The 16,251-nt window shown below is 41.9% G+C and overlaps 1 protein-coding gene across 1 annotated transcript; it reads left to right on the top strand.

The window, feature by feature from the left end:
- The first annotated feature begins 11,705 nt into the window (after window positions 1-11,705).
- Window positions 11,706-15,828, top strand: LOC122663831 (exocyst complex component EXO70B1-like). Its single transcript, XM_043859481.1, has 2 exons — window positions 11,706-13,810; window positions 15,817-15,828. The coding sequence occupies exon 1, from the start codon at window positions 11,749-11,751 to the stop codon at window positions 13,792-13,794; it is 2,046 nt and encodes a 681-aa protein (XP_043715416.1). The 5' UTR covers window positions 11,706-11,748; the 3' UTR covers window positions 13,795-13,810; window positions 15,817-15,828.
- The last annotated feature ends 423 nt before the right edge of the window (window positions 15,829-16,251 follow it).

The raw sequence follows: 16,251 nt of genomic DNA, 5'->3' as shown, positions 1-16,251 counted from the left end.
CGATCTTGAACAGAAACCTGATGAGACCGTCTCAGTGTTCTTGCAAAGAGCAAAATCCATTGCTGATGAACTATCAGCTGCCGGTCATCCGTTGCGCCCAAGTTCCTTCAACCTTCATGTTTTTCGAGGACTAAAATCAGAGTTTCAATCAATGGTGTCCTCTCTTCTCACTTGGACGGATCCGATAAGTTATGATGACCTTCATTCCATGTTTTAAGCCATGAGTTCATTCATGGCATGTTATACCCGCACCCAAACTACACCTTAATTCTTCGGGCCACGTCAAACTTTCACTGGTAGATGTGGCGGCCAATACCTGTGATTTCAAGGTCGTGACAGTCAAGGAGTTAACTGGAATAAAAATGATGGAATTTCGATCTGATGGGCGATGTGATCGTGAGCATTTAATCCTTAAATATCATGTGTACGTGCTCCCTTCGTAACCCTCGAAAGGTGGGCCAAAGCCCAAAATTTATTACCTTGGGTTTACCCTATTTCTGGTAGACTGGACCCTGGACTAGACCCGGTGGTGAGTCCGCACCTGCCCAAGAAATAGATCCCAATAGAAGGTAAAGAGAGGTCTTAAAGGTGAGCTTCAAGCCCGCAAGTAAGTAGGCTATCAAATCCAAAAGCATCCCTGGGTTCCAAATGGAATCCAAGGTCAAAACCCCCAATTGAATGGTTTTTCCCCAAACCCAAAAGAAATTCAAGAAGAGAAAAAGAGATTTCGGGTAGAGAATGAGAATGAGAATCCTTGTACGGTTAGGGGTTTCCCAAATTTGACTTAGATTGATGGTTTGGATTGACTACACTATTTTAAAGCTAATTTCTGATTTTACTACATTGAAACGTATAACGTTTTAAAGCTGATTTCTGATTTTTACTACATTGAAAACTACTCTGCATTAAAGTAATTTCTGAATTTTGCTGCATTGGAACCTTCTCTAATTTAAAGCTCATTTCTAATTTTGTTGCATTGAAACCCATTCTGTTTTAAGACTAAAGTTCTAATTTTTCTTTACTTTGAAAACCTAATATGTGTTAGAGATTTGGAGCTATATTTCAGACCCAAATCCCAAGACCCAATGTAAGTCAGATTAGGATGAGATTTTGGGGTTTTTGACCTACTAGGAGTGAAACTAGATTCTGAATTGGACCCATTTTGAGGTTGCTTGCTGTCCTGGTTGAGAACTTCCATATGTTTATTTTTGGTCTTTTCTGTCAGAGTTGAGTTCTTTCTCAATCACTCAAATTCTGCCCAAAGTTCATGAACACAGTTTGGGAGTATGTGAGTGCTACCTAGTGTAATTTTGACCAAGGTTTCAGCCTATTGTGACTGGTGAACCTTATGTTGACTTTTGAGAGAGTAGGGTCCTAGTTTGGAAGAGTAAAATCCGTGAGTGAACTGCTAAATCAGGCCTCCATAATACAAATAAGTCGGGACATAACTACAAACAATGCCTTAATAAATATACAACGCATGACAGCAGAATTTGCTACAACTTTGGATTATAAATTTTCGATCTCAAACTTGATGATAACATGGACTTTTCTAAATCAAATATAAAGAATGCATTAGCATGTTAGATGCATATGGATTTAAAAGAAAGAAAAACACAAACTTAGTCCATTACATGTATTAGAAATTTATAAAGTTGGAACTTGGGTTGGGAAGTGAAAACTTTAATTTTTGGGATTGGAGTTTTAGCCAAATATCTGTCGGATCTTCGATCAGATCATCTCCCAGGAAGATTTAACCAAGAATCCGATTAGGCCAACACCTTTGTTTTGACCCTTTTTGTGGGGCCAACTCATTCCTAACCTTTATGACTCCTCTTATGCACAATTGCGGACAAAGTACCCCCTCTCTTTTGAGTTACAAGGTACGACAAATTCCGGGGACGAAATTTCTTGTAAGGTTGGGAGAATGTTATACCCGCACCCAAACTATATCTTAATTCTTCGGGCCACGTCAAACTTTCACTGGTAGATGTGGCGGCCAATACCTGTGATTTCAGGGTCGTGACAATCAAGGAGTTAACTGGAATAAAAAGGGTGGAATTTTGATCTGATGGCCGATGTGATCGCGTGAAGGTGAGCATTTAATCCTTAAATATCATGTATACGTGCTCCCTTCGTAACCCTCGAAAGGTGAGCCAAAGCCCAGAATTTATTACCTTGGGTTTACCCTATTTCTGGTGGACTGGATCCTGGACTGGACCCGGTGGTGAGTCCACACCTACCATATGATTTATTATGGATAAGGTGTCGTGGGCCCCATCATCTCCTTTTGTATTTTAGTGTGGGGTCTTAAAATATCTTAGGGACCCACTAGAGATAAATAAGAATTTTGGGGTTATGTGGATTAATTCAACTATCCACTCACCTATTACAAATATCTTTGGGACCCATTAAAGACAAATAAACTTTTTGGATTTTATGGATTAATCAAATGACCTCACTAAGCCATGTGTTGATCTATGGATCCACTCACCTAGCCAAGTGGCAATCTATGGATTCACTCACTAACCACTAAGCTAATCCACTCACAAACCACTAAATATCCACTAACTATTCTCTAACTCATCTAAACCTAGTAAAACCATGGAGGTGAGGAGAGAAAGGAAAAGAAAGGAAAAAGAGAAAGGAAAGAAGAAAGAAGAAAAGGGAGAAGAAGAAGAAAGGAAGAAAAAAGGAGAAGGAAAGGAGAAGAAGAAGAAGAAGACAAGAAGGGAATTGGGAGATCTTGGACTTGTGCACTCTACTTTAGGAGTCTTCATCTTGGCAAGGTAGGTTCTTGAACCTATCTCTTTCTCTCTTCTTGAATTTCTTTTGGGTTTGGGGAAAAACCATTCAATTGGGGGTTTTGACCTTGGATTCCATTTGGAACCCAGGGATGCTTTTGGATTTGATATCCTACTTAATTGGGGGCTTGAAGCTCACCTTTAAGACCTCTCTTTACCTTCTATTGGGATCTATTTCTTAGATCTAGGGTTCTTGATGGAGAAACCCTCGTTTTGAATTATTTGATTTGATTTACTCTTTGAACCCAACAATCCCTTGATTGGGTTAGGGTATTATGACCCTAGGTGACTCAAAAACCCTTTCCCTTAGTCCTTGTAGGCTGAAACCCATGAGATTTTGAGTTTGGAAGCTTGCATGTGGTGAATTTCGGTTTCAGCAGGAAGGTGGACCCAGAGGTGGACTAAGGCCAGAAACCACCATAAGAGTCCACCCCCAATCTGTCTACAGGTGGACCCAGGAGTGGACCCAGACCAGAGTCCATCCCGTGAGTCCGCATGTTGGCTGGTTCGCACTGGACCCAGGAGTGGACCCAGACCAGAGTCCACCCCATGAGTCCGCATGCTTGCTGGTTCACGCTGGACCCAGGAGTGGACCCAGACCAAAGTCCACCCCGTGAGTCCACATGCTTGCTGGTTTGCACTGAACCCAGGAGTGGACCCAGACCAGAATCCACCCCAGAGTCCAGTCTTGGGTTTTAAAGTATTTTGCCCGGGGTGGACCCAAGCATTGTGCCTCCACTCAAGAGTCCACCTAAACTCTATTGTGTTACCTTTAAGTCTAGACTTCGAGACCCCTCTTACCTCACCTAACTCACTTTTTTACACTTCTTTAGGCACCATTACTCTTACGATGAGACTTATCATACGTTGATCGACGATGAACCCTAATAAACGAATTCGTGAACTAATAGGTGAGTGGGGTTGGGATTTGACTTAATTTGGGAGTGTTTTGCATTATGTTATGCTTGTATGTCATTTCTCATGCATACTCATTCTTGCATTTTTATAACTATATTTGTGGAAATTATGAATATATGCGTTATGGATGTGGCTTGTTAATGTCTTCATCATGCTTATAATTGGTCTGTTATGCGCTGTGTCATGCTAGTACCTGGTACAAGATGGTATGGGACGTCATGTGCCAGAATACCTCTTAATACGATAGTATCATATTACATCATACAGTTAGTACTATTATATGGTCTGTCATGCACCGTGTTGTGCTGGTACTCGGTACAAGATGGTATGGGACGTCATGTGCCAGAATATCTCTCGACACAATAGTTCATATAGAATGGTTAGGATTTTTGATCCCCTTGCTACGACCCCTACCAACAGGGGTTTAGGTGTTGAGTAACCAAGGTTACCTGTGGTGCCTGAGGAGTGATACGAGACCAGGTTAGGTGAGATCATTGGTTATCGGGGTTTGCCTCTAGGTGGCGAGTGGCTTCTATCGGCACGAGCTCCCTTGTAACAATTGAGGTTTCATCGACGGTGATAAGATAAGTGATCCGTGATGTTTTCCGAGTTGTTACAGTAGCAAGTACCTAGTGACTTAGATATGCTTGCTAGGTGGATAACTGGTTAATAATTCATGCATCATGGACTATATGTTATTGCTTGTATGTTCCACATCTCCTCACTGGGCTCAGTGGAGCTTACCCCTCTTTGCGCAACCCTTTTTAGATGCATTGCAGGTGATGTTTTGGTGGAAATCTCTGTGGCTCTTTCTCTTGAATATGTTTTACTCGATGTTGCTGACGTGCAGTCTATGACTTATATCTATGCTGTCGATGACTGTGCCAGTGGGGCACTTGAATCGAGATACTTATTTCTTTATTCCTTTTTAGTTTCATCAATTGTATGGTATAAACTCTCTAATAATTACTATTTGTTCTTAATTTTAATTAACCTCTTGAGAAAGGATGTAATATATTATTTGTCTATCACATAGACTTTTGAACGCTTTTATTATTGTAAACACTTTTCTTTCTTTTGCATCTCCATTTACTTTTATTGTAACTGTATTTCTTCCCGCACTCTGATGTACATATGAGTTGTATTGAGTTGACTGTGATTTGAGCCACTGCATCGAGATCCTGGCGGTGTGAGGTGACATGTGTCATCATAATTATACCTCTTTTATTGTATTTTATCTCTTTCTGGGATGGGGGTGTAACATGGCACCTCCTTGAAGAAGCTCACAGTCACAGATACGTCAAGCCCAACACCTTTTACTGCCAATACTGTTCAACGTACCACTCCATCAGGCAACCCCGGCTCTTCCACATTTCCAAACCGTGGAGGCCGTGGTGGCCGTGGTGGTCGTGGTGGTCGCGGCTTTGGCCGTGGCCGTGGTTACTCTCCTGCTGGTTATGGTCATTTTTGGTGCTCAATTTATAAACGGACAAACCATTCAATAGATCGGTGCTTTTATCGATCCCAATATCCTACCAATAATCCATATCCCATGCAGCCTCTTCCCAATCTAGCAGTCCATTACACATATCCCAGCCAAGCCATCCCTTATAACCCTCCACTTTTAACCACTCCACACCCATCCACTGCCCTTACTTGGTACCCTGACACTGGTGCCTCACACCATGTCACACCGGATATCCAATCTCTCTCACAATATGATGATTATAATGGCCAAGAACAGGTCCACGTGGGTAATGGTAAGGGGTTAAAAATCTCGCATATTGGTTCTACATCCTTCCTTTCTTTATCGTCTCGTTCCTTTTATTTGCATAATGTTTTACACGTTCCATCCATTTCTAAATCTCTGCTTTCTGTTGAGCAATTTTGTAAAGATAACAATGTATTCTTTGAATTTCACCCATCTACTTTTCTTGTGAAGGACCAAGTAACCAAGGAAACACTGCTGTCCAGCCTGAGTAGGGATGGTCTATATGTCCTAGATCCACCCCAGTCACCTTCTGCATTTTCTGCTGTTAAAGGGTCCTTAAATCCATGGCATCAACGTCTTGGACATCCACATGAGCGACTCTTAAAAATAATGGTTCAAGAAAATAGTTTATCCTCTTCTTCTTCTAGTCTCAATAAAATTTGTAAGGCTTGTCAGTTAGACAAGGCCTGCCGTCTTACATTAAATGCTTCTCCTAGTCGTAGTTTATATCCTTTAGAATTGCTTTACAGTGATGTTTGGGGACCCTCCCCTATTGCTTCAATTTCAGATCATCGTTACTATGTTGTTTTTGTAGATGACCACACAAAATTTATGTGGTTCTATCCCATGGTTAAAAAACTGAGGTCTTTACCATTTTCCAACAATTCCAAGCTCATGTGGAACGTTTATTTGGTAGAAAAATAAAACCACTGCAAACAAACTGGGGGTGAATTTCGGACTCTACCTGCCTATTTCTCAAAATTAGGCATTTCCCATCGTTTATCAGCCCCACATACGCATGAGCAACAAGGGGCAGTTGAAAGGCGACACCGTCACATTGTTGAGACGGGCCTCTCCCTTCTTGCTCATGCGCCAGTCCCTCACAAATCTAGTTTTCTTGTGAAGGACCAAGTAGGGATGGTCTATATGTCCTAGATCCACCCCAGTCACCTTCTACATTTTCTGCTGTTAAAGGGTCCTTAAATCCATGGCATCAACGTCTTGGACATCCACATGAGTGACTCTTAAAAATAATGGTTCAAGAAAATAGTTTATCCTCTTCTTCTAGTTTCAATAAAATTTATAAAGCTTGTCAGTTAGGCAAGGCCCACCGTCTCACATTAAATGCTTCTCCTAGTCGTAGTTTATATCCTTTAGAATTGCTTTACAGTGATGTTTGGGGACCCTCCCCTATTGCTTCAATTTTAGATCATCGTTACTATGTTGTTTTTGTAGATGACCACACAAAATTTATGTGGTTCTACTCCATGGTTTGAAAATCTAAGGTCTTTACCATTTTCCAGCAGTTCCAAGTTCATGTGGAACGTTTATTTGGTAGAAAAATAAAATCACTGCAAACAGACTGGGGGGTGAATTTCGGACTCTACCTGCCTATTTCTCAAAATTAGGCATTTCCCATCGTTTGTCAGCCCCACATACGCATGAGCAACAAGGGGCAGTTGAAAGGCGACACCGTCACATTGTTGAGATGGGCCTCTCCCTTCTTGCTCATGCGTCTATCCCTCACAAATACTGGCACTTTGCTTTTGAGACCGTTGTGTTTTTAATCAATCGGATGCCTTCCTCGGTCTCTTTTGGCATTTCTCCTTTTCAATTAGTTTTTCATAAGCACCCTGACTATAATTTTCTCAAAGTATTCGGATGTCTTTGTTTCCCGTATCTTCGCCCTTTTAATTGGCATAAAATGGACTATAGATCCTCGGCGTGTGTCTTCCTTGGTTACAGCCCCTCCCACATGGGCTACAGGTGCCTTGATCTTCAATCCCAAAAATTTCTAATTGCCCATCATGTTCGTTTTGACGAGATGACCTTTTCGTTCTCCACATCTTATTCCCCCAACCCACCTAATTTTGAACCCACAGTCACCCAACCGTGGGCCTCTGTGCCATTGGTCCCTCCCCCAGCCCAATCTCTGTGAGTTCCCCTACCAGTACCACACTCTCCATTGCCACCATCTCCACCTCCACCAATGACTCCATTACCCTCACCACCAAGTTCGGTCCCAACTTCTCCCACACCAGCCCACCCATCTCCAATTCCCTCCTCAACCTCTCCACCCTTGCGCACTAGGGCCGTGGTTGATCTCTACATGGCTCCGCAATCGCCACCATCACCACCTCTAGGTGCGCCTGCACATGAACCATTACCAAACCAGTCCATTCCCATGCACCGCATGCGACTACGCTCTCACGGGCGTCACCCACAGGCACTAAACGCCATTGCGGTTATTACTGAACCTACTTCTTTTTCGCAGGCAATAAGGTGTTGGAATGGCGCACAGCTATGGCAGAGGAATACAATGCCTTAATAAGAAATGGAATGTGGTCCCTTGTACCTCGTATTGCTCAGATGAACTTAGTTGGAAATAAATGGGTGTATAGAGTGAAGCGCAAGGCTGACGGGTCTCTTGAGTGCTACAAAGCACGGTTGGTTGCAAAAGGCTACCATCAACAGCAGGGCTTAGACTATGGTGAAACCTTCAGCCCGGTAGTCAAACCTACCACCATACGGTGTGTTCTCTCCATTGCAGTATCTAACGGCTGGCCCATCCGTCAATTGGATGTTCAAAATGCATTCCTTCATGGATTACTCGATGAAGAGGTCTACATGGCCCAACCACAGGGGTTCATTAATCCAGACTATCCGGATCATGTGTGCCATTTACACTGGTCTCTCTACGGGCTCAAACAGGCCCCAAGAGCCTGGTTTCATCGATTATCAGAATTTTTGCTAAGTCTGGGGTTTTTTGGTTCAAAGATGGACACGTCATTATTTATTCACAAAATGGATGGCCAGATCTGTTACATTCTCATATATGACCCGTCCATGGTTTCCAATTTGTTACTTCGTCTTTCTCAAGAATTCTCCATTAAGGATCTTGGGGATTTACATTTGTTTTTGGGAATTGAGGTCCGTCGTAGTTCACAAGGGCTGGTTCTATCTCAATCCAGATACATTTCTGATTTATTGGAGCGTACGGGCATGGTGGATTGTAAGCTTGTCAAAACACCCATGGCAACGACTACAAAATTCTTTGATTCAGGGGGTGTACCAATGTCAGATCCGACCAAGTACAGGTCTGCAGTAGGGACACTGCAATATGTTACTCTTACAAGGCCTGATGTGTCATTTGTTGTTAATCGTGCGTGTTAGTTTATGCACGCTCTCACGGAGGAACACTGGCAGCTGGTAAAGTGAATTATTCGCTACTTGAAGAGCACACAGTCTGCGGGTTTATTTATTGAGCAATCTCCATCCAACTGTCTTCAGGCCTTCACTGATGCTGACTGGGCAGGTGATGGATCTGATCGCAAATCCACAGGGGGGTTCGCAATTTTTCTTGGGCCAAATCTTGTGTCTTGGATCTCTCGCAAGCAGCGCATGGTGGTGTGCTCTTCCACAGAAGCAGAATATAAGGCTCTGGTTGATGCCTCTGCAGAATTGATATGGCTAGAATCTCTACTCACTGAGCTTAGTTATCCGCTTTCTAGCCCACCGATTCTTTGGTGTGACAACCTTGGTGCAACCTACTTGTCCGCGAACCCAATTTTCCATGCCCGCACAAAGCATGTTGAGGTCGACTTCCCTTTTGTTCGGGACCGGGTTGCAAAGAAACACTTGTAGGTTCAATTCATTTCTTCTCAAGATCAAATTGCAGATACATTAACCAAACAGCTGGCACATTCCTGGTTTGAAAGTCTACGTGACAAGCTGAAGATTTGGTTGCCCGATTCTCCACCTTGAGGGGGTGTAATGAGAGAAAGATCACCTACCTCACGTACCTTCCTTTCTCGGTTATTATCACATGTGATATACATGTGATAAGGATCCGTCCAGCTATGGCAAGCTTAGGCAATCAGATATGACTGAATATATATTTGTACCATTTTTACATTACCCAATATTGGGTTTCCATTTCATGAAGATCTAGGATCTTATATTGTACACTTGTATATATATCCCATTGGGATTATTTCATAAATTAAGGATATCATTCACACTATTACAGCCCATAACCCAGGTTTCGAAGGGGAGTAGGATCTATATATAAAGATGTTACTATGAGGCCTGATGGATTCGAACCATCATACGCTGGATAATTCTTAGGTGCTCTTCCAATTTGAGCTAAGGACTCACCTTAAAAAAGAAAAGGAAACCAATATCATCATCATAAGAAAAAAATAGGTACATCAATGAAGTTTCCTGAATTTTGATAACTCACAAGCATGCACAAGAATCTGCCTGAAACACTTGAGCAAGCATTGTCTCTCAATGTAGTATTGAAGTAATATCTTCGCAAGATTAGAAAAAAGTAGGTCAGACAAAGAAATGCATTAAAGAAGTACTTCAATCATACAAATCTCTGCATCCAGACAAAGCCTTAAAAATTTAAGTTCATGGGGGACAAAGCCAAGATTTTGAAAGAGAAGGGTAACCAAAAAAAAAAATAGTAAACCATTGAATTATGAGTGTCGAGCATCTAAGATTGGAGATCAGGGGCCTATTTTTCTTCCATAATTGAAACAACAAACCACTAAACAGAAACTCCATCCAATACTTCTATGTATATCCAAGAAAATATAACAGAAGTAAATAAATAACTACACAGACCCAAAAGTTTAGAAGATAGTCTATCCAACTTGCTAAATGCCAACCACCTTAGATCTCTAACAGTCTAGAAGAGTTTCTTACTCGCCGGGGAGTTCTATGGTTGAAGAAACTAAAATTGCAGTTTGAAAAAAAAAAACACAAAACATAGGATCTTATATTCCACCAGAGATGTAGAAGAAAGGAATCGTGTAATGCCTAAGCAACCGCAGGAGATGTGGTTTCATTCGTGTAATGCCTAAGCAACCGCAGGAGATGTGGTTTCGTTCTGTCTAAAGCTTGAAATTGCAAGGTTGAAGCTTCTTAGCAGAGTGAGGCTCTACCTCGTGAAATTGAAGCTTCGATCCTTGCAGATGGGAACAACAGTAGATCGGGGTTCGGCTCTGGTTCTGAATGTTAGGTAACTCCGACAGCGAGAGATTGAGAGAATGTGAGGTAACTCGGTTCGTGTGAAACCCAGAGGAGTGGAGATAGGAGGGAGGAGAAAAAAGTGGGGGAAAGGGGAGAGAGAAAATGATATGTTAGGGCTTTGGGGGAAATTTTTTTAAAATTTAAAAATGGTCGTTGGATTCATATTTGACACGTGTCGCTCTCTCAGGGGTGCACTGGACGTGCACTGGGGATCATGTACAGGGGGCAATACAAATGTCCCATTTGAAGTTAGATAAGATTTCTCCTTCCACAAAATAACAAAAATAGGACTGCCAGAGTCATTCAAGGCCGAACTAGGTTAGTTTGAGCCCAGTGTTGCGATATTCCAGCCCAACCTAGGGTTGGGTTGGGCCTGGGTTGATCTAATGGAGCCTAAGGTTGGAGTGTGGTTTTAATAAATCAGGCCCAACCCAATTGCACCTCTAATACAAAGAGACATAGATAAACCTTCTCAGTTCTCACCATCATTGACCAAATGGAGAAATAGTTTTTTTGTTTTCATTGGAAAGAAGAAAAAAACTTTTTCTTTGGGTGGGATTCTATTTCAATGGTAAGTTAAACAGAGTTATAACGGTTTTGTTAAATCAGGTGACCCGACCCGAAGCCAAACGCATCGGGATCGACCTTCTTAAAACGGTCAACGGTTAACGGTCAACGGTCAATCTCACATCCCAAATTAAACGATAACTCTCCACCTTCCCTCCATAAAACCAAAACAAACACACACACCACCCTTCAACGTGCACCCCCCTCTCTCTCTCTCTCTCTCTACACACACCCACACCGATCATACATACGATACTGGGGAGGGTTAATGGTCATATTCTTTTATATATATATACATATAGAGACCAAGTCATCACAATAATGATTTTAGCCTTTTTTTTAGGTTAGTTTTGGTGTATCTTGTTCTTCCTTCAACGTGCACCTCCCCCTCTCTCTCTCTCTCTCTCTCTCTCTTCCTCTGTTTCTCTCTCACCCTATTCACCCACACGGATCATACACACAACAACGACCGTTTCAATCTCTCCACATAAACATCAATGTAAATTCTCCTTCATTCGCGCTCGCGCCTTCCCAGTTCCCATCTCTCTCGTCTCCTTCTCTCCTCATCTCATCTCATCTCTTCTCTTTTCTTTTTCAAACCCTCCACTCCTTGAGGAAACTAAAAGAGAAAACAAAAAAAAAAAAAAAAAAAACGAACAAAAACGGTGGCATCAGCAACGATTAGAACACAAATACCTCTAAAAACTAATGGAGAAAAGCCCTCCTGAGAAATCTGACAGTTTTGCCAGCCGAGATGACAACAACAAGAAGCCCGAGTCTGATCTCCCTTCTTCCCCTGCTTCTCCGTTACCGGATTCCTTAGCCGGTGATTCCAAATCTGATTCTCACGATACCTCTACAGCGATCACAACCGAAGAGGACAACAAGGACGTAGCAGAGAAGCCTGAAACAACCACCGAAGATTCTTCCACTCCTGATCTCGATTCCAGCCTTCCAAAGATTTCCGAAGACATCGATCGTTTCCTCTCCCTCTTCGAATCAAACCAAACCCCAGAAGAAATCCCCAATTTTGTTGATGAATTTGCTAACCTTGTTGAAGCCCAGATTGCCAAATATAATTCCGACGAAGATCCCATCAAATGGCGTCAAGATTCCGATGAAGATTCTACCCTCCTCGAAGCTGTCGATAGGATTTCAAAACTGACGACCGCATTATCTCAGTACTCTTCGGATGCGAAATACAATTCCTCCATCAACCGTATTGGCTGCGTTCTGCAACGAGCAATGTCGTATCTTGAAGACGAGTTCCGGTCGATCCTTGAGAACCGTGACTCGGAAACGAATGATTCCAAGGGGAGACAACAATCATTCAACTCTAACAGTGAATCCTGTGCCTTATCTGAACCAGATTCAGCCAAGGCAGCCGATTTCCCCGGTTACTCACCGGAAACAGTGTCGAATCTGAATAGGATTGCAACCGCAATGATCGCCGCCGGGTATGAGACAGAGTGCTTGCAGGTTTACAACATCTCGAGGCGAAATTCATTCGAGGAGGCATTGAAGAATATTGGATTAGAGAAGATCAGCATTGATGACGTGCTGAAGATGCAATGGGAATCTCTAGAGGGAGAGATCAGCAATTGGATAAAGGTCTTCAAGCGCTGTGTCACCTTCTACTTCGCCGGCGAACAGAAACTCTGTGATGCGGTGTTTCAGGAAAATTCATCGCTCTCTGGCTCCCTCTTTGACAACCTAGCTTATAGCGTCGTCATTCAGCTTCTCAATTTTGTGGAAGCTGTAGCAATGACGAAGCGATCGGCGGAGAAGCTATTCAAATTTCTGGATATGTACGAAGCACTGCGGGACATGATCCCTGAATTTGATAACTTGTTCTCTGGGCAATTCTCGGAGGATCTCAAAAACGAGATCTCATCTGCTCTTTGCCGGCTAGGCGAGGCCGCCGTGAGCATCTTCTGCGATCTTGAGAACTCAATCAAGGGCGACACCAGTAAAACTCCGGTCCCAGGTGGTGCTGTTCATCCCTTAACACGTTATACCATGAATTACCTAAAATATGCATGTGAGTACAAGGACACATTGGAGCAGATCTTCCAAAAACACCAAAAGATCGATCCATCCGACGTCGTCGTCGGATTAGATAAAGAGGGCAGCACAGCGACCAATGGAAACCAGGAGCAGAAGCTCTCGCCATTCTCAGTACAATTGATGACGGTGATGGATATGTTAGGATCAAATCTCGAAGCGAAATCAAAGATCTACAAGGACCTTTCGTTAAACCACATTTTCTTGATGAACAACGGAAGGTACATAATGCAGAAAATCAAGGGTTCCAAGGAAATCTACGAATTGATTGGGGATCCATGGTGTCGGAAGAGATCATCTGATCTCAGGCAATACCATAAGAACTATCAGAGGGAGACATGGAATAAAGTGTTGGGATGTCTCAAAGATGAGGGATTGCAGGTACATGGGAAAGTATCAAAGCCAGTACTGAAGGAGAGGTTCAAGTCCTTCAATGCCATGTTTGAAGATATTCACAAGACACAGAGCGCATGGATTGTGAGTGATGAACAGCTTCAATCTGAGCTTAGGGTTTCTATATCTGCGGTGGTGATACCGGCGTACCGGTCTTTCTTAGGGAGGTTCAGGCAGTACTTGGATTCCGGCAGGCAATCGGATAAGTACATAAAGTACGGGCCAGAGGATATTGAGTCATCCATCGACGATCTGTTTGAAGGAAACCCAACGTCCATGGCAAGGAGGAGAACATGATTTGCAGAAGAAGAAGGTAAAGGAGGACGAGAAGCAGATGGCACTGTCGTCTGTTTTCTTTCTGTAAAGAAATTTCAAAGAGGCAAAAAGAAACAAAGCCAGAGAAAGAAATAGCGGCGGTGAGGGTTTGCTTTTGTTGTTAGTTACTCTTTTTTTTTCTAATTCCTGTTTCATATAACTCATAACTCTTTTGCCTCTCATAAATTTTTTTTTTGTTTTTGGGTGTCCTTTTGTTGTTGAACTGTGTTTGATCTGCTTTTTAATGCAGTGAGAGATGTAATCTAATGTTGTTTACTTATATATAAGGGTAATCTTTCTCCACACCATGGCCCATGGGGAGTGAAGCAATCCATTTCAGTATGACTTTTTTTTTTTTTGGCCATGATTTCATTCATGTTATTCAATATATTGAGGGTAGATTGGTAGAATTTTTTTTTTTTTTTGGTAGAAGGGTAGAATTATAATTACATAAACCAATAACTACACCAAATCCTTTTTTTTTTTTTTTTTTTTTTGATAGAAGGTTAGAATTATAATTACATAAACCAATAACTACACCAAACCCATATGGGGTGTCACCTCATATGGTGAGAATTAATTAAAGGGGAAATATCCTAGATCTACCAGATTAAAAAAAGATTTACAAAATCACTGGCAAGAAATTATGTTTTACATTTATAAGTTACTTGATTTAAAAAAATTTACCAAACCCTTATGTGAGTAAAAGAAGTTAAATGAATAACTCAAAATGCCCCCAACATCCTTTTCTCTCTCCTTCTTCTTCTTCTTCGATGGAACCAACCACTCTCACCCTTTGCCTTGCAAACCCGCCCTGTACCACCACCTCCACCGCTAGCCGCCCTTAAGATTTCATCTCCGTCTTCATTAGTGCTGCTGATTTTGTCTTCTCTGTTGCAGAAGACATCGCCATGATTTCTGACGTGCCTCGGGGAAGAATAGTGACCAGGTATTAGCAACCCTTAAAATATCTCAAAAATCTCCTGTAGCTTCTGAAATTCGATCTCGAATCCTTACAATCCATCCTTGTTTTCACTTGTTTTACAACAGCATACTCAAAATCATACAAGTGAAACAACTTGGATTCTCTAATAAAGAGACTGAAGCAGACAAGTGACCAAATAGAGAAAAATGATTCCCAAAAAGGCAAAAAAGGGGTGTGGAAGAAGGGTTTTTTTCTGCCATTTTTTGAGCCACTGTTAAATGGTAGTGGCAGAAAAACATAAATAGAAAGAGATCTCGATATCTATCCAAACAGAAAGAGGAAGAAATCCCAACTTGTTGTGGTCTAAAATCCTTCCATCGAAAGGAGAAATGGGGAGGAGAAATTTTGACAAAGACATCCAGAAATAACAAAAATTGAAACTTTAAAACAAATTAGAAATAACAAGCAACAATCGAAACCGGAAAACCCAGAACAATAAGAAATCCACCAAAAATACCCAGATTCTTGAAATTGCCGAAAGCAATAATTTCAGAGAAACTAAAAACACAAAAAGACGAGCACATATCAAATGGGACAACATTAAATGACCAAAACAACAAAATAAATTCAATTTCTCAAAGAAAAAAGTTACTTTTTTTTTTCATCTTTGGATCGTCATATGACTCTTACTTCAAAACCCACATCGTAAACACGAAAATAAGAGACGAAGAAAACAAATTAAAGCATGATAGCTTTTCCGTTTTCTTATCGAACACTAACTATGGAACTTGGAAGGTAAACACAAAAAGAAAGAGAGTAAAAAAGAAAAAGAAATTTACCTGGATTTGGTTTTAGATTCTTTTGTTGGAAGGGCACGTCAGAAATCATGGCGATGTCTTCTGCTACAGAGGAGACAAAATCAACTGCACTAATGAAGACGAAGATGAAATCTTATGGGTGGCTGGCGGTGGAGGTGGTGGTACAGGGCGGGTTTGCAAGGAGAAGGGTGGGGCAGGATTGCAGGGGAGGGGGATCAAGGGAGTGGTTGCAGGAGAGAGTGGTTGGTTCCATCGGAGGAGAAGAAGAAGAAGGAGAGAGAAAAGGATGTTGGGGGCATTTTGGGTTATTCATTTAACTTCTTTTACTCACATGGGGTTTGATAAATCTTTTTAAATCATGTAACTTAAAAATGTAAAACATAATTTACAGGTACTGATTTTGTAAATCTTTTTTTAATCTAAGTAGATCGGGGAAATTCCCCCTTAATTAAATGGAATCTCCATACGTTTGACTTGTTTTTTTTTTTCCTGTTAAGGTTTATACATTTGACTCCCTTTGATCCCTGTGTCAGATAAGGAGGAGATTCTGTTTGGTTGGTTCTCACAATGTGGGGTGGCACCCCACATGGGTAGAGGATACCCCTACACCCCACATGGGTAGAGGATCTTGACTCCCCTTCCAATGTCTCCCCTACACCCCCACATGGGTAGAGGATCTTGACTCCCCCTCCCAAT

This window comes from Telopea speciosissima, chromosome 6 (assembly GCF_018873765.1).
Source record: "Telopea speciosissima isolate NSW1024214 ecotype Mountain lineage chromosome 6, Tspe_v1, whole genome shotgun sequence".
Lineage (NCBI taxonomy): Eukaryota > Viridiplantae > Streptophyta > Magnoliopsida > Proteales > Proteaceae > Telopea > Telopea speciosissima.
Note: the sequence above shows the minus strand (reverse complement) of the source record. Positions and strands in the feature narration are given on the sequence as shown.

What these genes read in the sequence shown, in the direction of transcription:
- LOC122663831 (XM_043859481.1), top strand. Translation starts at nt 11,749, where the DNA reads ATGGAGAAAAGCCCTCCTGAGAAATCTGACAGTTTTGCCAGCCGAGAT.